The following is a 24,297-nucleotide window of genomic DNA, read 5'->3' on the forward strand; positions in this document are numbered from 1 at the left end:
AACTTATTTATTTTGTAATTGGAAGTTGGTACCTTTTGACCCTTGTCACCCATTTTGTTCACACTCTACCTGCCACCTCTGGTAACCACTAGATTGTTCTTTGTAGGTATGAGTTTGGGCTGTCTTGGTTTTCTGGCTACATATATGTGAGATCATACAGTATTTGCATTTGTAAAGGATCCAATCTTCAAAGAAAAAATGGCCGATGTTGGAAATTTAACCATCCCTTAGGAATTCTTTTAGGACAGGGAGGTCTTTACAGTTGACCTCAGGTTAAAGGGTAAGATTGTGTGTCTATCCCACCCAGAAAATGTTGAAAGAGGAGACAGTCTGTGGAGCTCTCCCCACAGTCACTAGGGTGAACAAGGAAAAAAGAGGAGGCAGGGGAGAAGGAAAGGCTGAGGGGTTCTCTCCAAGGGAGTAGGTTAGTGGAGCTTGTCAACGGGAAGAAATAATTTAAGTTGAAGGAAGGTTAGAGTGATTGACCCTCCACCTCACAGAACGTGAAAAGTTCCCTTCTCAGAATTCACCTCCTCACTCCATAATACCAGAACAAATTCCCCACATTTGCTGTTCTTTCAGAGAGTAGAGGTAGTTCATTTGAAATGGCTGTTTTGAGTTCCTATATCTACTCCTGGCTCTGCTACCAATCCATGTGGAGTTGGCAGATCTGCTTGGATAAGCATGCAAATCTCACCGACTCCTGGACCTAACAGTTTCTCTTCTAAGAGTCCAATTCCAGGGCTGGATCTTAGTACCCAGTGTAAACGATGAGGTAAGAGAGTCCTTCTGGTCCCTAGGACTTGCTATGTATTGTTGGGAGGCAAGATTGGAGACATGACAAAGGTACTGCATTGAGCACCTACTGTGTGCCAGGTACTATGAGGGTGTATATAAGATGTCATCTTATTTCATCTTCACCATGGAAGTGTCAAGAATTAATGAATGGACTAAGTCTACAGAGGTCATAGGACTGTCCCAGTGTTACGAAGCTGGAGAATATTGGGGTCAGTTTCAACTCCCCATCTGCCCCAGCACAAAACGTATGAACATTCCTCTGCTACTCAAATTTTTATTGACAATAGAAGGTTGATTCATGCCCATTATCTCCAGACTTACACTGTGGTGCCTTATAAGGTTTAAGGAAATTGACACTCATCTTCTGTTGAGTTAAATATGATTTATACATATTTAGTTACAAAACTATCCATCTCTCTCTTTACATATACATATATGTATTTATTTATACAGGCATACATGCATATATATGTGTATTTATTTATTTATACTTAACATATCTACTTAATTCTTGCACCCACACAATCCACTTCACTTATATTAATCTCAGAAATAAAAGATTTATGGTTGAAAATATTCAATATAATACATTGTCTAGATAATCAGTAATTAGTATAATGCAAATGGTTGACAATAGGAATTTAAGTGAGATGTGTGTAATTATGGAAAACCACATTGTGAAATATTTACCTGATTAAATGAGGGTGGGGCAAAATGGATAACAATAGATGGGTGATTTCAAATATGAGAAAACAATAGATTGTTTATATTAAATATGCAAAAATAGAATGGTAATAAATGAGACACACATGAATTCTCTAGTTAGATTATCATTTTTTTAAAAAATTATACTCTTCTCTTTTTTCTGTAAATTATCTAATAATTAGAATTAGGAAAAAATTGGGACACCTGGGTTGCTCAGTGGTTAGGCATCTGCCTTTGGCTCAGGTCATGATCCCAGGGTCCTGGGATCAAGTCCTGTATCAGGCTGCTTCTGATACAGGGGAACCTGCTTCTCCCTCCACCTGTGTCTCTGCCTCTATTTGTGTCTGTCATAAATAAATAAATAAAATCTTTTTTTTTTAAAGAAGTAGGAAAAATTTGTTTGCAAAGGAGGGGGTTAATCATATGAGAACAGGAAACTTCTTCAGAAGCCCAGGTCCCAGAGAGAACAGCGTGTGATAAGGGGAGGAAACAAGGCCAGTAGAAGCAAGGAGGAGCCTAGGATAACCAGCCAACTCTCCGGAGAAGTCTGTGCCAGACTGAGAACACTCCACTCTGGCCAGAGTCATGCCAACCCAGGCTCTGTTGCTTATCCTGCTCCTCTGTTTGCTGCTGCTGCAGGCCCAGGGAGGGTACCATAAATCCAAGAGGACGCAGGGTAGGTGACAGGAGGGGAAAGGGGCCTTCCGAGGAGGACCTGGGAATTGGAACCTTTAACACATCCTGCTCAGACCACAGCACTATGAAGACTCTGGGTCCTCCAAACCATGGCCCTCTGGCCCCTTTACCCAGCTCTGGGAATGTGATGTGGGTGGAGGGAGAACCTCTATCTTTTGATTCTCCATTCCAAATACCCAGACACAAATGGTACATACAGTAGTGAAAGGTACATCATGGCCTGAGAATCATGAGGGGAAACTAAAAAACTTTTCTTTGATTTCTGCACATAGGTGACACGTTACATCCAGAAATGTTGGTGGGAGTAGGTGTAGAATGAAAGGACCCTGGGAAAGCAAGTTTTGGCGTGTTCAAAGTCAAGTCCAAGTTATCATTGGAGGGACCAGGATGGTGACAGTGGAAGGGAAAGAAAGAGAGTGCAAGTGGTATTTTCTGTGAAGGGGCAAGGGCCCTGGAGTCAGGGACAGTGACAGGAGAGAGGGGGCAAAATGGCAAGTCTTCTTCTCTGGACCCTGAAAATTCTGGAGAGTGGAGAGCATCTGCAGGATATCTCAGACTCTGCTGGTTTCTCAGAGTGTAGATTCTAGGGAGAATATTTACCAAGGCCATGACTAACAGGAGAGACAAAGTCCTGGCTACAGAGTATGGAGAGGGCCCAGGAAGATCAGGCATTGAGATCTATTAGGGGAAAATGGGGGGAAATAGGATTTAATATAATATACATATAATATACATCACCAGGACTGGGTGAAAGGCAGAAAGTGAATTCCCTGAAAAGTCCAAGAGTGTCATGTGTGGGACCAGGTTCTAGGGTCTTTGGGAGAGGATTTAAACTTGAGAAGAGTGCTCTTAAGGGATCTGGTTCCACTGACCCTGTTCCTGCTCTGTTTCAGAAATACAGCTGATTAAGGAAATCAAGGTCTGTGAAAAGCACACCACCATATACATGTGCAGACGCTCATGTGAATATCATCAAGACTGTCAAGCAAATAACATATGCTGTTCAACCTTCTGTGGGAATATTTGCATGAGCACCCTCCAGTGAGTGGGTGAGGAGGCTGGGCTGCTGTCCCAAACCTCTATTCACACCAAGGCATGAAGACTTCACCACAGGCAAGAGGATGTCAACAGGAAAGCAGTCTTCCCACTGTCTGAACTGATTGTTCCTGTCAAATAAACCAGAACAAACCTCCACACATCTGACTATTCTACTCTCAGTGCTTGTGATCTTTGAGGACATAGTGCAGATCACAGAGTGCCTACTCGCTGGATCCAGGTCTCTGATCTCTCTCCCCTTGTCATACTTCTCTCTTCTCTCTCCTGTTGGCCCCCACACCCGTGCCAGGCCCCTGAAGCCCTGCCTCATTGTTGATCTGCTCACTGAACGGAGAAACTTCTCATGTGTGATATCTCCCAAAGCTAACAAGAATACTCCTTAGCCTGGATCAGAAGGGCCAAGTTAAACATGAGGGAGGTGGGGCTAGACATTGGTCACAGAGTAGGAGGCCCACAACAAGGCCTCTTCTTAATTGATCCACACCATCCCATTCTTCCTATTCTCCTTGTGAGGTTCAGATTACTGTCCCTTTAAAACAATGAGGAAAACTAATCCAAGGGAAGTTAAGTAATATGCTCAAGGCCAAGAGATTGAGAGACCATAATAGGCTGGAGGGGGATGCTTGCCTGGACTCCCTGTTTGCTCACTGCTCCTCCACTATGGTAAAAACATGGCCATGGAAGTGAATGCCTTCACTAACATCTCCCACCACATCCTCCACCAGAACGGCCACTCTTGGGATGGGGCCTGGAATGGGATACCAGAACTTGAGACGCCAGTGCCTTCCATCAATTTAAAGGTCCACACTTTTCTGTAATTCCCCTCCATATAGTCTCACTCTCTCTCTTTATTAATCCAGGAAAAGGCTACATAGTAGAGAACAGGGGGCTCATGGTGATGCTACCAAGGATTAATTGCCTATTGAGGGTAGCTATGGGTGTTGCCCATGGTCTCATGGTGAATCAGTGGACCTTAATCATTGGACAGACTCCTGACTGCTCTGTGCCAGCAGAGAGGCTCTGAGGTGGTCGTGGGACTAAATCCAGGGACTGGATCACATAGGCCCAGTGGGGACATGGAATCAAGTGCAAAGAACTCAGGAAGGCAAGCAGGCCTTGCTGGAGGCAGGTGTGCAGTGGTACGCTCCAGTCCAGTGCTTCCTGCTGGGCAGCAGGGAAGGATTGTCCAGAGGAGAAAACCTGCCTCTTTCAGGCCAGAGCCTCTGGCCCACCTCAGAAGCATCCCAGGGCTCCTAGTATTAGAGGAGCTTCTCCACCTCTCCTAGGAGCTGCACTTGACCAGGAGGCCTTAGGAAAGAGAGATCAAGATCAACCAGCATCATCATCAGATGTAGATGGGCGGTAAGAGCATCATCAGATATAGATGGGCGGTAAGAGCATGCCCTGCAGGAACTCTTTCTTAGTGCTTCCTCACATAGCCTGACTCTGTAAGCATCTTCCCAGTGCTTGGCCATGCCCCAAACACCCTGAGAGAGACTATTAAGAAAGGCAAAGTTCCTGCCAGGACCCATATAGGAAATGAGCTCCCACATCCATATCCAGTGCTCCCTATCATGTGAGTACACCATGCTGCCAGCTGACCTATTTCTTGCCCCAGCGTGAGCACCTTGGACTATGAATTCTACTGGAAAAAGCTGGTCTTCTCCATCAGGACAGCTGGTGTCCCAGCCTGTGTTCTACAGAGCTCTCTCGACATCCATCCCACCCAGTGACAAAGAGGCTACAGCTAGAATGCTTTGGCTGGGAGGAGTGTTTCCCTGGTCAGCACTCCATGTTCTGTCCTATGGAACAGCTGTGTGCCCCTGTGGTAGGGCCAGTGGAGGAGTGAGACCCCTGCAAGGACTGAATCTCACGGAGGCAGAGGATGGAGCAAATGTAGATTCTGCCAAGACCTGGTGTCCAAAAACCGAGTCCTGGCCTGCAGAGAATAATTGATCAGGCTGCCCTGTGTGACAAACACACAGCCTCACAGCTGCCATGGCTTCTGCATTGCTTATTCTTTTCTCATCCTCCAGTCATGCTCCTTCTCTATGTTATACAGATGGGAGATTCTAGAAGTATATTCTCCATCTCATACACCATGATATAGGTAAACTTCTACCTCATATCAATCCTTTGCCTACCCTCACTGCTTACAGGCGGGTCCATACACCTTTGATGCCTTCACCCCAAAGTGTGCCCCACTACTGCTTCTGGTGTAGTATGTGTCATAACAAAGCCATGGTGCTTAATTAAGGAGCTATAAGGAGTTACCTGGGGAACAAGGGTTGGATTTCAGTGTTGAGTGCAATACCTTCAAAAGAAATGCCCATCAACAAATATAGAGAAGCTGTAAGCCCAAGGACAAGAAAGGAGGATTTGGTGAACCTACGGCAGGCAGTCTCTGATCTGTCTACTAATAGAGAGCCAAATTCCTGGAAGACCCAAGACCCTGGCCTCCACATCACTGTCCAATGGAGCAAGCATCCCCCTGTCATTAGAGTAGGTGTGCCGACCTCAAGGTGGGTACTCTAGCTTCCAGAATGATCCTTCCTTCTGCTGTATCTGTATCCTCTTACTCCTGCTTATTTTGTCTGCCTGGCAATTATACCTGGTAATAGTAGTCATATCCTGAGTTGTCTGGTAATGCAAGGCAGGATTTCCAGCCCATATTGTTCCCCTAGTATATATTTGAATTGCCTTTTTTTTTCAGGATTTCTTTTTCTTTTTTTTAAATAATAAATTTTTTTTATTGGTGTTCAATTTGCCAACATACAGAATAACACCCAGTGCTCATCCCAACAAGTGCCCCCCTCAGTGCCCGTCACCCATTCACCCCCACCCCCTGCCTTCCTCCCCTTCCCCCACCCCTAGTTCATTTCCCAGAGTTAGGAGTCTTTATGTTCTGTCTCCCTTTCTGATATTTCCCACACATTTCTTCTCCCTTCCCTTATATTCCCTTTCGCTATTATTTATATTCCCCAAATGAATGAGAACATACACTGTTTGTCCTTCTACGATTGACTTACTTCACTCAGCATAATACCCTCCAGTTCCATCCACGGTGATGCAAATGGTGGGTATTTGTCGTTTCTTTTTTTTAAAATTTATTTATTTATGATAGTCACAGAGAGAGAGAGAGAGAGAGGCAGAGACACAGGCAGAGGGAGAAGCAGGCTCCATGCACCGGGAGCCCAATATGGGACTCGACCCCGGGTCTCCAGGATCGCGCCCTGGGCCAAAGGCAGGCGCCAAACCGCTGCGCCACCCATGGATCCCGTATTTGTCATTTCTAATGGCTGAGTAATATTCCATTATATACATAAAGCACATCTTCTTTATCCATTCATCTTTCGATGGACACCGAGGCTCCTTCCACAGTTTGGCTATTGTGGACATTGCTGCTAGAAACATCGGGGTGCAGGTGTCCCGGCGTTTCATTGCATCTGTATCTTTGGGGTAAATCCCCAACAGTGCAATTGCTGGGTCGTAGGGCAGGTCTATTTTTAACTCTTTGAGGAACCTTCACACAGTTCTCCAGGGTGGCTGCACCAGTTCACATTCCCACCAACAGTGTAAGAGGGTTCCCTTTTCTACACATGGTCTCCAACATTTGTGGTTTCGTGCTTTGTTAATTTTCCCCATTCTCACTGGTATGAGGTGGCATCTCATTGTGGTTTTGATTTGTATTTCCCTGATGGCAAGTGATGCAGAGCATTTTCTCATGTGCATGTTGGCCATGTCTATGTCTTCCTCTGTGAGATTTCTCTTCATGTCTTTTGCCCATTTCATGATTGGATTGTTTGTTTCTTTGGTGTTGAGTTTAATAAGTTCTTTATAGATTTTGGAAACTAGCCCTTTATCTGATACGTCATTTGCAAATATCTTCTCCCATTCTGTAGGTTGTCTTTTAGTTTTGTGGACTGTATCCTTTGCTGTGCCAAAGCTTCTTATCTTGATGAAGTCCCAATAGTTCATTTTTGCTTTTGTTCCTTTTGCCTTCGTGGATGTATCTTGCAAGAAGTTACTGTGGCCAAGTTCAAAAAAGGTGTTGCCTGTGTTCTCCTCTAGGATTTTGATGGAATCTTGTCTCACATTTAGATCTTTCATCCATTTTGAGTTTATCTTTGTGTATGGTGAAAGAGAGTGGTCTAGTTTCATTCTTCTGCATGTGGATGCCCAATTTTCCCAGCACCATTTATTGAAGAGACTGTCTTTCTTCCAATGGATAGTCTTTCCTCCTTTATTGAATATTAGTTGACCATAAAGTTCAGGGTCCACTTCTGGGTTCTCTATTCTGTTCCATTGGTCTATGTGTCTGTTTTTGTGCCAGTACCACACTGTCTTGGTGACCACAGCTTTGTAGTACAACCTGAAATCTGGCATTGTGATGCCCCCAGCTATGGTTTTCTTTTTTAAAATTCCCCTGGCTATTCGGGGTCTTTTCTGATTCCACACAAATCTTAAAATAATTTGTTCCAACTCTCTGAAGAAAGTCCATGGTATTTTGATAGGGATTGCATTAAACGTGTAAATTGCCCTGGATAACATTGACATTTTCACAATATTAATTCTGCCAATCCATGAGCATGGAATATTCTTCCATCTCTTTGTGTCTTCCTCAATTTCTTTCAGAAGTGTTCTATAGTTTTTAGGGTATAGATCCTTTACCTCTTTGGTTAGGTTTATTCCTAGGTATCTTATGCTTTTGGATGCAATTGTAAATGGGATTGACTCCTTAATTTCTCTTTCTTCAGTCTCATTGTTAGTGTATAGAAATGCCATTGATTTCTGGGCATTGATTTTGTATCCTGCCACGCTACCAAATTGCTGTATGATTTCTAGCAATCTTGGGGTGGAGGCTTTTGGGTTTTCTCTGTAGAGTATCATGTCATCGGCGAAGAGGAAGAGTTTGCTTCTTTGCCAATTTGAATGCCTTTAATGTCTTTTTATTGTTTGATTGCTGAGGCTAGGACTTCCAATACTATGTTGAATAGCAGTGGTGAGAGTGGACATCCCTGTCTTGTTCCTGATCTTAGGGGAAAGGCTCCCAGTGCTTCCCCATTGAGAATGATATTTGCTGTGGGCTTTTCGTAGATGGCTTTTAAGATGTCGAGGAAAGTTCCCTCTATCCCTACACTCTGAAGAGTTTTGATCAGGAATGGATGCTGTATTTTGTCAAATGCTTTCTCTGCATCTAATGAGAGGATCATATGGTTCTTGGTTTTTCTCTTGCTGATATGATCTATCACATTGATTGTTTTACGAGTGTTGAACCAGCCTTGTGTCCCGAGGACAAATCCTACTTGGTCATGCTGAATAATTTTCTTAATGTGTTGTTGGATCCTATTGGCTAGTATCATGTTGAGAATTTTTGCATCCATGTTCATCACGGATATTGGTCTGTAATTCTCCTTTTTGGTGGGGTCTTTGTCTGGTTTTGGAATTAAGGTGATGCTGGCCTCATAGAATGAATTTGGAAGTATTCCATCTCTTTCTATCTTTCCAAACAGCTTTAGTAGAATAGGTGTGATTTCTTCTTTAAACGTTTGATAGAATTCCCCTGGGAAGCCATCTGGCCCTGGACTCTTGTGTCTTGGGAGGTTTTTGATGACTGCTTCAATTTCCTCCCTGGTTATTGGCCTGTTCAGGTTTTCTATTTCTTCCTTTTCCAGTTTTGGTAGTTTGTGGCTTTCCAGGAATGCGTCCATTTCTTCTAGATTGCCCAATTTATTGGCGTATAGCTGTTCGTAATATGTTTTTAAAATCGTTTGTATTTCCTTGGTGTTGGTAGTGACCTCTCCTTTCTCATTCATGATTTTATTAATTTGAGTCTTCTCTCTCTTCTTTTTAATAAGGCTGGCTAATGGTTTATCTATCTTATTAATTCTTTCAAAGAACCAACTCCTGGTTCTGTTGATCTGTTCCACAGTTCTGGTCTGGATTTCGTTGAGTTCTGCTCGAATCTTAATTAACTCTCTTCTTCTGCTGGGTGTAGGATCTATTTGCTGTTTTTTCTCTAGCTTCTTTATGTGTAAGATTAGCTTTTGTATTTGAGTTCTTTCCAGTTTTTGAATGGATGCTTGTATTGGGATGTATTTCCCCCTTAGGACTGCTTTTGCTGCATCTCAAAGATTTTGAATGGTTGTATCTTCATTCTCATTAGTTTCCATGAATCTTTTTAATTCTTCCTTAATTTCCTGGTTGACCCTTTCATCTTTTAGCAGGATGGTCCTTAATCTCCACATGTTTGAGGTCCTTCCAAACTTCTTGTTGTGATTTAGTTCTAATTTCAAGGCATTATGGTCTGAGAATATGCAGGGAATGATCCCAATCTTTTGGTATCGGTTCAGACCTGATCTGTGACCCAGTATGTGGTCTATTCTGGAGAAAGTTCCATGTGCACTTGAGAAGAATGTGTATTCAGTTGAGTTTGGATGTAAAGTTTTGTAGATATCTGTGAAATCCATCTGGTCCAGTGTATCATTTAAACCTCTCGTTTCTTTGGAGATGTTGTGCTTAGAAGACCTATCGAGTATAGAAAGAGCTAGATTGAAGTCACCAAGTATAAGTGTATTATTATCTAAGTATTTCTTCACTTTGGTTATTAATTGATTTAAATATTTGGCAGCTCCCACATTCGGGGCATATATATTGAGGATTGTTAAGTCCTCTTGTTGGATAGATCCTTTAAGTATGATATAGTGTCCCTCTTCATCTCTCACTACAGTCTTCGGGTAAATTTAGTTTATCTGATATAAGGATGGCTACCCCTGCTTTCTTTTGAGAACCATTTGAATGGTAAATGGTTCTCCAACCTTTTATTTTCAGGTTGTAGGTGTCCCTCTGTCTAAAATGAGTCTCTTGTAGACAGCAAATAGATGGGTCCTGCTTTTTTATCCAGTCTGAAACCCTGTGCCTTTTGATGGGGTCAGTAAGCCCGTTCACGCTCAGAGTTACTATTGAAAGGTATGAGTTTAGTGTCATCATGATATCTATTCAGTCCTTGTTTTTGTGGATTGTTCCACTGAATTTCTTCTTAAAGGGGAATTTTAAGAGTCCCCCTTAAAATTTCTTGCAGAGCTGGTTTGGAGGTCACATATTCTTTCAGTTCCTCCCTGTCTTGGAAGCTCTTTATCTCTCCTTCCATTTTGTATGAGAGCCTTGCTGGATAAAGTATTCTTGGTTGCATGTTCTTCTCATTTAGGACCCTGAATATATCCTGCCAGCCCTTTCTGGCCTGCCAGGTCTCTGTGGAGAGGTCTGCTGTTACCCTAATATTCCTCCCCATGAAAGTCAGGGATTTCTTGTCTCTTGCTGCTGAAGGATCTTCACTTTATCTTTGGAATTTGCAAGCTTCACTATTAAATGTCGAGGTGTTGAACGGTTTTTATTGATTTTAGGGGGGATCTCTCTATTTCCTGGATCTGAATGCCTGTTTCCCTTCCCAGATTAGGAAAGTTTTCAGCTAGGATTTGTTCAAATACATATTCTGGCCCTCTGGCCCTTTTGGCGCCCTCGGGAACCCCAATTAAATGTAGGTTTTTCTTCCTCAGGCTGTCGTTTATTTCCCTTAATCTATCTTCATGGTCTTTTGTTTGTCTCTTTTTTCCTCAGTTTCCCTCTTTTCCATCAACTTGTCTTCTATGTCACTCACTCGTTCTTCCACCTCGTTTACCGTGGTCGTTAGGACTTCTAGTTTGGATTGCATCTCATTCAATTGATTTTTAATTTCTGCCTGATTGGATCTAAATTCTGCAGTCATGAAGTCTCTTGAGTCCTTTATGCTTTTTTCTAGAGCCACCAGTAGCTGTATAATAGTGCTTCTGAATTGGCTTTCTGACATTGAATTGTAATCCAGATTTTATACCTCTGTGGGAGAGAGGACTGTTTCTGATTCTTTCTTTTGAGGTGAAGTTTTCCTTCTAGTCAATTTGCTCAGTGCAGAGTGGCCAAAAACAAGTTATATTGGGACAAGGAGAAAAAGAGAGGAGAGAAAGAAGGAAAGAAAAAAGAAAAAAGGAAGAAAAAAAGAAAAAGAGAGAAGAAAAAGAAAGGGGAAAAAAGGGGTGGGGGAAGCAAACAGAAATCAAAAAGCAAAAAACAAAACAAAGCAAAACAAAACAAACAAACAAACAAAAAAACACGGGGGAGTATCTTTTTTTTCTGTATACTTTTAAGTCCTTTGATTTCCCCTGGAACTTGTCCATCTAGTTGGTCTTCTGGGGGAGGGGCCTGTTGTGCTGTTTTTCAGGTGTTAGCACTTGGGGGAGCTGCTCAGCCCCCTGCCTGGTGCAGGGCTCAGTGAGGGTTGTTTACCCCGTGAGGCCCCAGGAGGAACAACCGCAGTGGCAGCGGCCAGCTCTGGAGCCCTGGAGTCAGCCCCCGCAGTAACTCCAGAGCTCTCGGTCTGCAGGGGCCTGGAGGCTCCGGGGCGGGGCCGCTGATCTTCTCAGCTCGGGACAGGAGCGTCCTTGCTGTCCTGGGCCCTTCCGGCCTCTGCCTGTCCAGGGGGGAGTCCGGATCCTGGGCTGTGTCCCGGCGCCCAGTCCTCCCGGGCCTGCGCTGTTGGATTCGTGCTCCCGGCCGCGCAGCCGCCTCTCTGCGGAGCCGCTGCCCGAGCCCCTCTGAGCTGCTCCCGGGCCAGCCGTGCGTGCGCTGCAGCCCTTCAGGTAGCTCGGCGCACTCTCCCCAGGGCGCAGGTGTCTGTTAGTGTCCCAGGGAGCCTGAGGGCATTCCCGCCCTCCTGGGGTCCAGCTCCAACTCCCTGCGAGCGCTGTTCAGCCTGGGAAGATTGGTGCAGCTCCTGCTTCTCCTGGACGGGGCTTTCCTGTCCTGGGGACACTCGCCCCGGCCTTAGCCCGGCTCCTCGCGGGGCCCCTCCCCCTTGGATGCCTTTTGTTTCTTTATTTCTTTTTTCCCCCGGTCTTCCTACCTTGATAGAAGCGTGAACTCTTCTCACTGTAGCATTCCAGCTGTTCTCTCTTTAAAGCTCAGGCCAAATTCGTAGATTTTCAGGATGATTTGAAGGTTATCTAGGTAATTTGGTGGGGACAGGTGATTTGGGGACCCTACTCTTCCGCCATCTTGCCCCTCCTTATAGGGTTAGTTTGCCCATTGTCATTCCCAGGTCAACCCCAGACATGAGTGGACACCTTTTCCTTGCTCCACTGATGACAAGAGAATGATGGTATGAGATCTTCAGGAGGGCCTGAGTATGTCCCCCTGAGTCTTAGAGTCCCAGGAGCAAAAAATCCCAGGTGACCTTGGGTGAAGAAAAGAATGCCTCATCTTCCTTCTGGTGTTATCCAAGTCTAGCTTCTGATACTCCCAGAGCACTCCATACACAGATGACCCTTCCCTACTCACCTGACACCCATTTCAACATGTCTTTTCTTTGTCCTTATGTCCTTTTAAATTCTGTGATTTGAAGAACTGATAATGCCTTGCCATGTTACCTCTCTCAGACTAAACACATCTCAAAAACAGCACTTGACAGGATGAGCACTGGGTGTTATTCTGTATGTTGGCAAATTGAACACCAATAAAAAACAAATTTATTATTTAAAAAAATTAAAAAAATAAAATCTGAGAAAAAAAAACAGCAAGAGAGAGAGAGAGAGAGACGGAGGCAGAAAAGAAGGGAAACAGAAAGAGAGAAAGGCAGAGAATGTTGTTATGCCCAGGAAGGCACCTATGTTGTTGGTGGAACTTCAGATACTGTGGAAGGGGTAGAGTCTTTTCCAGATTTCCTGAAACCATAATACGTGGGTAAGAGTAAAGACTTGTAGCAATGTCTTCATTTTTGTCTCCTCTAATCCTGCATCCTCTCCACATTTTACAACAGTGCCTGGGCTGTTCAGTAATGACAATTATGGCCCCAAATCGAAGGACACTGATTTTTGGTCCTGGCTAGTAACCTATCACTGTAGCTGTGTCTTGGAGCCTTAGTTTCCTCATCTAGAAAATGGAAACGATACAACCTACTGGCAACTTTGGTGTCACTGTGAGGACTAGATAAGATCAGGTGAAGTTTATTCATGAAGTGGCAAGGCATGGTCAAAAATAGTGCTTAGAGTTGATTCTGAGTTCATGTGGTGGATCCCCCCACTTGCCAGCTCTGTGCCTCTTGGCTCAGTCATGGAACCTCACTGAGCGTTATTCTGTCTTACTTTTGTTCTGTTTTTTAGTTCTTTCATTGTTTCGGTTATGATTTTAGTTTTAAGTAATCTCTACATCCAACTGGGGGTTATACTCACAAGCCTGAGATCAAGAGTCACACAGTCTTCTAACTGAACCAGCCAGATGTCCTGCACCTCAGTTATCCCCCCATTTGCTCTTGTAAAGAATGTATATTTCCCAGTAATTCTGAATTCTTCTTGATACACATCAGTCACTTGTTATTTGTATTGTTCAAATCTTCTAGATCCTTCCTGAGTTTGTTGTATTTTGTTTTGTTTTGTCTTCCCACTCTATTGGTTACTGGGAAGTGTGTTAAAATTTTCTGCTGGTCAGTTATGCTTCTGGCAATGGCAGGCCAATTGACTTTGCATTCCAAGAATGCAAAATGAGATCTCCTGCAGTCTCCCAGCCCCACATTTGGATACTGGTCACCTCCCAATTCTTCTTCCAGGATGGGTTAACCTGGACTTTGAAGTGAGACACCCAAGAGCAAGGGCTCAGTGTGTTGCTTAATGTACCTACTGGTTAAAAATGTCCTATCTGCCTGGTGGCTCCAGAGTCTTTCTCAACTGCTTCTTTTTGTTAATTGCTTAGCAGGAAACAGTTTATTGGTTTTGTCCTAAGGCAATCACCCCCTACTAGTCCAGGAGAACACTATGGACCTGTCCTCTTTCTGCACAGTGCCCCTCCCCAACCCTATATGCCACCAGATCCCCTATTTCAAGCACATCTCTGGTTCCTAACATATATGCATTTCAGGAAACTCAAGTACAGGGGCATGTAGACAATGAGGTCTACATATCTATTTGTCTTCAATCTGCTGAGTGGACTTGAGTAGGTTCAGCCACCTGTCTGTGCCTATTGGTTTTCCCTTGTTAATTTTAGCAGGTGTGTGCTGCAGTATTCATGGGTATAACAACAGAGATCAAAAACTAGAGTTGGAAAGTTACTAGGGTAGGGTCATAGAGCCCATAATCCACCATTGCCCACAACTTCATCTGTGGTGTCGGGGACAGGAGGAAGATTTGATATCAACCTGTTATATCCTTCAAATTCCCTTACTTCTCCCCCCAGTGTATATTTAATCCTGTCATGGAGGAAAACTAACTTTCATTTCAGTTACCCCAATTCCTCCTTACCCCTCAAGGTAGGATCAAGCATCTCTTCTTCCAGTAAATCTGATACCACGACACACATAATGATCTCTCTGTACTTATACCTTAAGGCACTAACTATATATCCCATTTATCCCTTTTCACCATGGCCCATTCTGGTTTCTGCTTGTTTGGGTCATAAGACTTGGCATATATGCCAACAGAGAGTTAGTCACACCTCTGCACATGAGAAGTTGTCCTTGCCATGAGCCTGAGCACAATGTAGATTCTCTATAACCTTCTAAAGTTTGCCTCTTCCTCCTAGGAGTATTCACACTTGAATCTTCAAGTTCAATTCCTATAGATTCAAGTGATTGAGTAAATAATGCTGACAAATATGGCATTATTTGAGCACTGGGTGCTACATGCATCTGATGAATCATGAAACTGTACCTCTGAAGCTAATAATGCACTGTATATCAATTAATTGATTTGAAAGAAAAGAAAGAGGAAGATGAGAAGAAAAGAAAGAGAATAGAAATGAACGAGCTTAATCAAGGCCTCATTACAAGTTATAGTAATAAAAAAGTTCTTTCTGAAAATATAAAACAAATATCAAAAACAAAAACAAAAAAAAGTGGCATTGTCTGAGAGGGCTTGGATAGGCCAATGACATTTCCTTTCAATTCTAGACTGTGGGTGCTATCATCTATAAAAAAGATTGTACTTCCCTGGATTAGTTAAATGGTGGCCACATGTGGGGACATACTAGAATCACAGGCCTGAAATAAGGAAAAAAAGGCTGCACCAAGAAATTCTGGGAAACCCAGAGATATGGTGTTTCCTATAGCCAAAAGAACATCCCACACATAAGCAGTTTATCCTCAGAGATGATAGTCAATGAACAAAGAGAGTCTAGGAGTCTTGGCTAATGAGTTCAATCTTCTTTTTTTTTCAGTTCAATCTTCTGAATGGTGAGAGGGCAGAGAAATCCACAGGGAGGCAGGGGTTAGGGGCTTAAGGTGGAGGGAGCTAATGGTAGTGGGACTACAGAAGAAGAGTCAGACGTTCTGGGCTACTGCCACTGTTTATTTGTGAAGGAGTAGAGGTTGACAAAACAATGGTTCAGAGAAGAGGGTTGGCAAGTAGGGGAGATGTTGCCCTCACCTGCCCTCCAACCCCCCAACTGAGACAAGACAATGGTCCCACTGATTATCAGGGAGTATTAATCTGATGCTCCTTGGACATCTCTACCGGAGTCCAAGGGAACAGCATTAGACACCACTGTGCTTCTGGGGTTGTTGTTTGCAGTGCTGGTCTCTGGAAGCAAAAAGGGGTAGATATTCAGTGGCCACAGTTGGCTGAAACACAGTTCTTTGAGAGTGAGAGTAACAGATCCTCCCAAACCCCAGGGGCAGGATATTTTCTGTGGTTTAGGAGATGTCCACACAAGGCTTCCCTCAGTCTATATGTATTAAGTCCAGTGAGTCCAGGCAATATGTATTAAGTCATGAGTCCAGATCTCCTGAGTTTTGGATAAGTCAGCAGCCTTGAAAGTGAGCAATAAAAATGGGCTTGGACTGGGAGGAAGGGGTGGAGATCTCCATGTTGGAATGGGTACTGAGACTAGGGAGGCATAGTATCCTTTGACTTTCCCTCACGTCTAGGGGTTCCATGGTCTTTCAAAACCAAATGGCAAAAGAAGGGTGATTCTTATATCTTACCAGGTCCTCGAATTTTCATGCAGATGTTTCCACAGATGGACAAGTAGCATAAACTGTCAGTATTATAACCTGAATAAGAGTTGCACTGTTTCCTGCAATCATAGTAGTTGGGCAGGTTTGGGCAATCTGATAGTGCATCTTTGGGGTTAACTAGGAAGGAACACATAAGCAGTGACTTCAAGAAGAGGAAGAGATTTTTCTCACTATTATCAGCCCCTGTATGTCCCCAGCACCACCTCCATTGGTTTATCTTCTTCTTTTCCCTGCCCAGGGATCTGGGAGGCCTTTTCCATTCCCAGAGTCAAAATCCAGATCTCACCCCCTAACAAACCCAGCAACCATGAGGCCACCTCCATGGAATTCAACATCACATGACCTGAGTCCTGAAACCAGTTCTCAGAACAAAGAGGCCCAAGAGATCCTCTGGTCTCCTGCTCTCATTTTATGGAGAGGAACAGGGTCCCAAAGGAGAGGAAGAACTGTTTCGTTCTTTTCTCTGTCTGTCTGAGACAGCCCTTCAAACCTAGCTGTCCCTCAGAAACCTTTGCCAGCCAGTATGGATCCACTACTCTCCCCCTCATTTCTGCAAACTTCAATTCTTTTACCCCAGCCATTCCAAACTTCTCTTGGTCAAGATCCATTTCAGTTCTCTTCCCACACCCAATGTTCTAAAATACTCAATTCGGTAAAGAAAAGGCATATTTCAAGAAACAATTAGTCTCCCTTGCTCAATTTGTTGCCCATCCTTGGAACTCCTGAGTGGAGGATGCAAACTCCTGGTGGTTCAAGCTAGGCACTCTCCATGCAGCCTTCCATGGCTACAGGTCCTCCTCAACAAAAACACCATGTAGTACCACAGTCCCCACAACATACAGAAAAACATCATTACTTGTCACATCAGGAGTCCCTCAAACTTGAGAACTGCACATTCAGCTTTCCTCAGGTATCCTGGCTTAAAAAAAGAACCAACATTTTCATTATGCCAGTACCTGACTCCTTGTTTTCTAGCCCCTCTTCAGATTGAAGCTCCACAAAAATACCTACTGAAATGTGGATGACGAGTTACTTTCCTAGTTTTTTCTCTCATATTTCCTGTCACTGGCATGATGACCAGGCAGTAGAGTGTCACCAGTTGGAGAAACAACCACTTCATGATGTTAACTCTGGATGTCTGAGTGTGAGCCTGGCAGCAGACCCAGTATTTTACCAGGTCCTGCAGGGGTTAGGGAAGGGCTTTGGGGTGTGGAGTTTGAAGAACATGTGACTGGTCTCTCACTGCCCCACCTGGTTCTGCTTCATCTCCTCCAGGCACCACTCCTTGGCTGGGCACTGCCATCTCCTGAGGTACTTTTCTTGTCTTATGCTTTCTACTCCTCTCATTACAGAAATGAATTCTTCATAATTTTATCATTATTTAATTTAGAGATTTGAAAAACACAGAAAAGCACAAAGAAAACTAATCAGATATAATCAGTTATCCACTACCTAGATAGATAATAATGTCATTTGTCTTTCATGAAAGATATCTTTAGAGTTGAACCCCCCAAATCATACATATTTATTATTGAAGTGTTTTGGTATACTTTAAAAGCCGTTAAGAATATCAGTAAATGGGGGTACCTGAGTGGCTCAGTTGGTTGAGTGTCTGCTTTCAGCTTAGGCTCTTATCTCAAGGTCCTGATATCAGAGTCCTGTTATGGAGGCACTTGCTGGGCTCTCTACTCAGCAATGAGTCTGCCTCTCCCTCTCTCTCTGCTCCCCCTCCCACCCACCAATGTCCTATCTCCCTTAAATAAATATAGAATATAGTCTTTTCAAAAAAGGCTGTCTATAAATGTGAGTTAATTAAAATTTAAAAATCACCAGAGACTTTTAAAAATTGATTATAAAATTTGAAGTGGACAACTTTTTCTAAGCCTGAATTTCCCCAACATTTTCTGGGTTCCACAAGAATTAGCTCTTAAATGATACCAGCATATTTCATATTTAAATGATACTGAATTTACACTTTGAAAAATAAAGAAAATAAAAGATACTGAATTTAGTTTTTGTAGATACAATAATTCTATATCATTCAATTTCATTAAGGTACTCTTTGGGAGTGACATCATCAGCAAGATGGTGTGAATGAATAAGACTCCCGTCTTGACCCCCCATCCCCATACACAACATGCAACATTTGGAATCCACTCACAGACAAAAGTACCTTTGTGGAAGCTGTGGATCCAGCACCATATGCCAAGGGACCCAAGAGGAGTCTCAGCCATGGGTTGGGTCATAGGCATGAAGATTTCAGCCTTGGCATGGGACCCTGAAGTAGCCTGAGAACTGGCTCTATTCCTCCTCAGCCACAGTCCAGGAGCCACTGGAGAACACTCATTTAGACAACAACCTGCAGGTGACAGAGCTTTGTGGAAGTCCAGGCTTGTAACAGGGAAGTTCCACCACACTGATGGAGAAAAAAAAATCCAAGTGTGGATGGAATGGAGAGGTTATAGGTAACAGTTTGACTCTACGCACTTCACACCTACCCAGATTTTTAAAAAAATATTTTCTAAAGAACTGTGAATGGAAAAATGTTTAAGTTGTCTGTGCATCCAGGTGAGAGGATATATAGTCACTGCATCAAACTTAAGCTCATTTCATACTTACATCATTTACACATATTATGCATTATCAGTATCTTCCCCAGATTGCTAACTGAAATATTTTCTTAAAAAGTAAAACCTTATGAATGAGATTGGCATGAGGCAACAACAACTCTGCCTTTCCTCGTGACCTTCCATAACTGGCTGGCTCCTTCCTTTCCACATCTTTTGTCTTTAGCGGAGGATGATATTTAAAGAGATGACTAGAGCCATTTCAGGGAGCTACTCAGTTTTCCTTGTCTGTCTCATGTTACTGTAGATACGCATTTAGTTCACTTCTGTTTTTTTTTAACTCCTCCTAATCTATCTTTTATTGCAGAGGTCTCAGCTAGGAACCCAGAAGGATAGAGAGAAACTACTTTCCCTTCCCCATAATACCCAAGATACCCAAAGGGAAACACTTTCCTTCTGTATCCTTCCCTTGGGGGTCTCTAACCTTTTATTCTTCTCTACCTTTTTTGTTGGAAGGAATAGCCACTTCACTCAATAGAACTCCAAGTGCTCCTTATCCCTGAATATCAAGACAAAGCCCCACTCCTGCAGGATGGTTCCCTGAGCCCCCGAGTCCTTGTGCCTTTTTCTTACCCTGAGCTCTAAGGCACTAACCAGTGTTTTGGTAGGCCTTAGTCCCTTACCTGGCCTCGGTCTATCCTATATCCCATTGTGGAACCTTTCCATGGACTCTATAGTTGATAAGTGTGAGGTGCTGACTCATCCCATCTAAATGAAAATATCTCATTCTCTAGACCAGGCAGAGGCACAGAGATGAACACGTTGTAGGGACTTTATAATCCCCTCATCCAAGGGAAGTTACAGCATTAAAATGACCTTCAAGATACTAATGGTAGAAATTCAAATATATACTAGGGGAACAGTATGGGCTGTAAAGCCTGCCTCACATTACCACAGGATATGAGTATTATTACCAGATAAAACTGCCAGGCATACAGGGACACCTGGGTGGCTCAGTGGTTGAGTGTCTGTCTTCAGCTCAGGGTGTGATCCCCAGGTTCCAGGAGGCTGCTTCTCCCTCTGCCTGTGTCTCTATCTCTGTGTGTCTCTCATGAATTAATAAATAAAATCTTTTTAAAAAGCTGCCAGGCAGACAAAACAGGCAGGAGTAGGAAGATACTGGGATGCCAGAAGGAAGAATCATTCTGGAAGCTCAGAGTGCCAACCCTGAGGGCAGGATCCCTTTCTCTATGATAGGGGTTGCCAGCTTCTTACCACAGGGGTACATGTTAAATTGGACAGTGATATGGAGGCCAGGCTCTTGGATCTTCCTTGAGGAGCTTGACTTTGCATATGGAGACAGATCAGAGACCATGTGTTCACTAAATCCTGCTTTCTGTTCTCCTTGGGAATAAAGCTAGACTATATTTGCCAGTCTCCTTATAAATAAGAGGCCTGGGTGACTACCTTATGGCAAGTCAAGTAGTTAAAAGTCAGGGAGCCCTAGGGACAGCCAAACTTAATAGCACCCTGGTCCCTGTTAATGGGAACAGAAATTCTTTCTGTAAGATGAGGAGTTACCCATTTTAAGCAATTTCTCCAAAGAGATTTGTTAACTGGGGATGTAGGTGGAGCCCAAGACTCTTTGGGCCTGCCTGCCTCAAGGGACCAATGGAAAGGCCAGACCAAGGAAGCAATAGTCTGGACCTTGGACAAAAGAGGGATGAACAAACTAATGGATGACCCTTTGGGGGAACTGAATGAGAGCAAAGGAAGAAAAGTGAGCCCCTCACATTGGTGTTTGGGTTTTTGTCCTAAATGGCAGTCTTGGTATGGACATAGGAGGACATTGCCTTATGCTTCCTGTTTCTTTGACCAGGATTTTGGTGAATCTGTTCCATGTCACAGCTTCTGGATGAGGGTGGCCAGTAGTGAGGAAGCATGTCCAGGTCCGATCATCTTACTCCAACCAACTCACTCATTGTCCAATCAGATATTTCCACAGAAGGTCCAGCAACATGTATGATTGGGAGATAAACACTTCTGTAATTTAGTGCACCTCTACTTACAATACTTTAACAGAGGCTGTGTACCCAGCACTGCTCAGTGGCTCTTCTTCCAACTGGAACTGAGATGGTAGGTGTTGGCAGATCCATCACCCACAACTTAGAGAAAACACCTTTCCCAAGCTTAACAACTCTTGAGCTCTGAATACTGAGCTCGTAGTCACAAACAAAACACTTGTTTTCATTTTCAGAAAATCCTTTCCTTGAATTCTAGCTGAGTCTTTTCACAGAAGACCCTTGTTGCATCACATGCCTTCCCTCTTACCACATGTCCCCATAGCACCTCAGGCCTTTGGGCCCTCTCCAAGCTCCCTAAAGATAGGAGCCAGGACAATTTCACAACTTTGGCACTACCTCACCAGGTCTATTTCCTTAGCACTTGGGATTTCCGGGCCTATAATATTCTCTAGCTCCACTTTCCATACCCAGTTTACAGAATGGAAAACTGAGCTGAGGGAGAAAAGGTACTATCTTTCCCCTTGTCTCTTTGCTTCTCTGCTCATACCACCTAATCACTCAGCCTCACTCTACATTTTATATCTTTCACTATCCCACAACCTTCCTCATTATCCCCTCATTTTCATCTGGCCCCAAATTTTGACTCCTAACAATGTCTCACTTGCCTTTTCCATTTTTTCTCATTCTAAAAGATTCTTCCCTTCCAAGTAAATCATATTGCCCTTTTGGTATTCATCAAAGGCAAGAGATCTGAAAATATGGCTCAGAGGGCAGTTCTGTGTTGGTGTTTCCCCTACCTAAGGTAGTCTAACATTGGAAATTATCATTTTGTGCCAGTTTTTGGTATGCACTTACAGACAAAGCTATGTTCCCTTTCCATATGCCCATCGTCACTTTCAGAGCTCAGACGGAGAGCTGGAGGGACTCCAAACTGGGGACATCCAACCTAAATCTTTCTTTGTGTCTCTATTTTAAGGAGTTTGTGATCCAGAAAAGAGGGTCACATAACCAGTTACACCTGACATCCCAGGCCTGGGCAAAGCCCCCTCCTCCCATGTCATACCACCTACAAAAATCTTGTCCTTGATGCCTCCCAGCAGAGCCAGAAGTAGCATAAACCCATAGATGAGCCTGATGAGTAGGAGAACCTGGGGCTTCATTGTTGTCACCCTGTATGTTTGGGTTAAGTTCTGGCAGAAGACAGGTTTTCTCCAAATGCCACTGGTGGTAGAATAGGAATTAAGTAGACTTGGATCAGAAAAAGATAGAAAATGCTTGTGAATATTGGGTTATTCTTTCTCCTACTTTTCCCTTTCACCCTCTGGCACCTAACAGCGTATCAAGCTAGCCATTGGCTTCCCTAGGGTACTTCCCCAACTCACATTACGTGTTACTTCCTTTGCAAAATTGTTTTTTTTAATGCATTTTTTTCTGATTTAAAAGCAATAAATCTTTTCTATAAAGAACTTATTAAACTCAACACCCAGGAAACAAACAATTCAATCATGAAATGGGCAAAAGACATGAACAGAAATTTCACTGAAGAAGACATACACATGGCCAACAAGCACATAAGAAAATGCTCCACATCACTTGCCATCAGGGAAATACAAATCAAAGCCACAATGAGATACCGCCTCACACCAGTGAGAACGGTGAAAATTAATAAAACAGGAAACAACAAATGTTGGAGAGGATGTGGAGAATGGGGAACCCTCCTGCACTGTTGGTGGGAATGCAAACTGGTACAGCCACTCTGGAAAACTGTGTGGAGGTTCCTCAAAGAGTTAAATAGAGCTAGCCTATGGCCCAGCAATTGCACTACTGGGTATTTATCCCAAAGATACAGATGCAGCGAAATGCCAGATCACTTGCACCCCAATGTTTATAGCAGCAATGTCCACAAGCCAAACTATGGAAGGAGCCTCGGTGTCCATTGAAAGATGAATGGATAAAGAAAATGTGATATATATATATATATATATATATATATATATATATATATATATATAAATGTTACTCAGCCATTAGAAAGGGCGGATACCCACCATTTGCTTCAATGTGGATGGAAAACTGGAGGGAAAAAAAAACTGGAGGGTATTATGCTGAATGAAGTATGTCAATTGGAGAAGGACAATCATTATATGGTTTCACTCATACAGGGAATATAAGAAATAGTGAAAGGGATTACAGGGGAAAGAAGGGAAAATGAGTGGGAAACATCAGAGAGGGTGACAGGACATGAGAGACTCCTAACTCTGGGAAACGAACAAGGGTAGTGGAAGGGGAGGTGGATGGGGGGATGGGGTGACTGGGTGACAGGCACTAAGGGGGGCACTTGATGAGATGAGCACTGGGTGTTATACTATATGTTGGCAAATCGAACTTCAATAAAAATAAATAAATAAATAAATAATAAATGCAATAAACATTCAGCTTGTATAATTTGTCAAACAATAACAAGAAAAATACAAAAAGGAAACAGATAAGCATTAGGACTTCCACTATGCATGGATACCCTGTGGATGTGAGTCCTTTTTTGTTATATTCATTATTTTAAAAAAAGATTTTATTTGTTCATGAGAGACACAGAGAGAGAGACACACACACACACACATAGGCAGAGGTTAGAAGCAGGCTCCATGCAGGGAGTCGGATGTGGAACTTCTTCCTGGGACTCCAAGATTGCACCCTGGATGGAAGGCAGGTGCTAAACCGCTGAGTCACCCAGGGATCCCTGTTATATTCATTATTTTTATGAACTTAGAATCATAGAATATGTCAAGTGTCCTGATTTTTCTAGTTAAGAACATACATAAAGCAATATAATGGAATTGTTAGTACATACCCTAAGACAGAGAGTACCAGAGTGATTCCAGAATGAGTTATGAGGGATGGGTTACTCAATAGGACTTATGAAAGTTGATGGCCAAGATCTAGTCAAGGGACCCTTAAAACTTTCATCTAAATAGATGAAGGGGCACCTGCGCCACAGTGTTCATAGCAGCAATGTTCACAACAGCCAAACTATGGAAAGAACCAAGATGTTCTTTGACAAATGAATGGATAAAGAAGATGTGTGGAAGCCTGGGTGGCTCAGTTGATTAAGCATCTGCTTTTGCCTCAGGTAGTGATCCTGGGGTCCTGGGGTCAAGCCCTGCATTGAGCTCCCTGCTCAGCAGGGAGCCTGCTTCCCGCTCTTCCCCTGGCCCCGCACTCATGCTTTCTCTGCCTATCTCCCTCTCTCTCAAATAAATACATAAGTAAAATATTTTTTTAAAGAAGAAAATGTGGGGCATCTGGGTGGTTCAGTAGTTAAGTGTCTTTCTTTGGCTCAGGTTGTGATCCTAGGGTCATGGATCGAGTCCTATATCAAGCTCCCTGCAGGAATCTGTTTCTCCCTCTGCTTATGTCTCTG

The 24,297-nt window shown here is 43.3% G+C and overlaps 1 protein-coding gene and 1 pseudogene across 1 annotated transcript; both read left to right on the forward strand.

Annotated features, from left to right (window-relative positions):
- The first annotated feature begins 2,088 nt into the window (after positions 1-2,088).
- On the forward strand, positions 2,089-3,244 carry LOC129522157 (WAP four-disulfide core domain protein 10A-like). Its single transcript, XM_055344307.1, has 2 exons — positions 2,089-2,179; positions 3,093-3,244. Exons 1-2 carry the CDS (start codon positions 2,089-2,091, stop codon positions 3,242-3,244), a joined length of 243 nt encoding a protein of 80 aa, XP_055200282.1.
- A 682-nt stretch (positions 3,245-3,926) lies between these two features.
- The window catches only part of LOC129522169 (Parkinson disease protein 7 homolog), a 29,666-nt pseudogene continuing 9,295 nt past the window's right edge, over positions 3,927-24,297 (forward strand).

The sequence above is a fragment of the Nyctereutes procyonoides genome, unplaced genomic scaffold (assembly GCF_905146905.1).
Source record: "Nyctereutes procyonoides isolate TBG_1078 unplaced genomic scaffold, NYPRO_anot_genome, whole genome shotgun sequence".
NCBI lineage: Eukaryota > Metazoa > Chordata > Mammalia > Carnivora > Canidae > Nyctereutes > Nyctereutes procyonoides.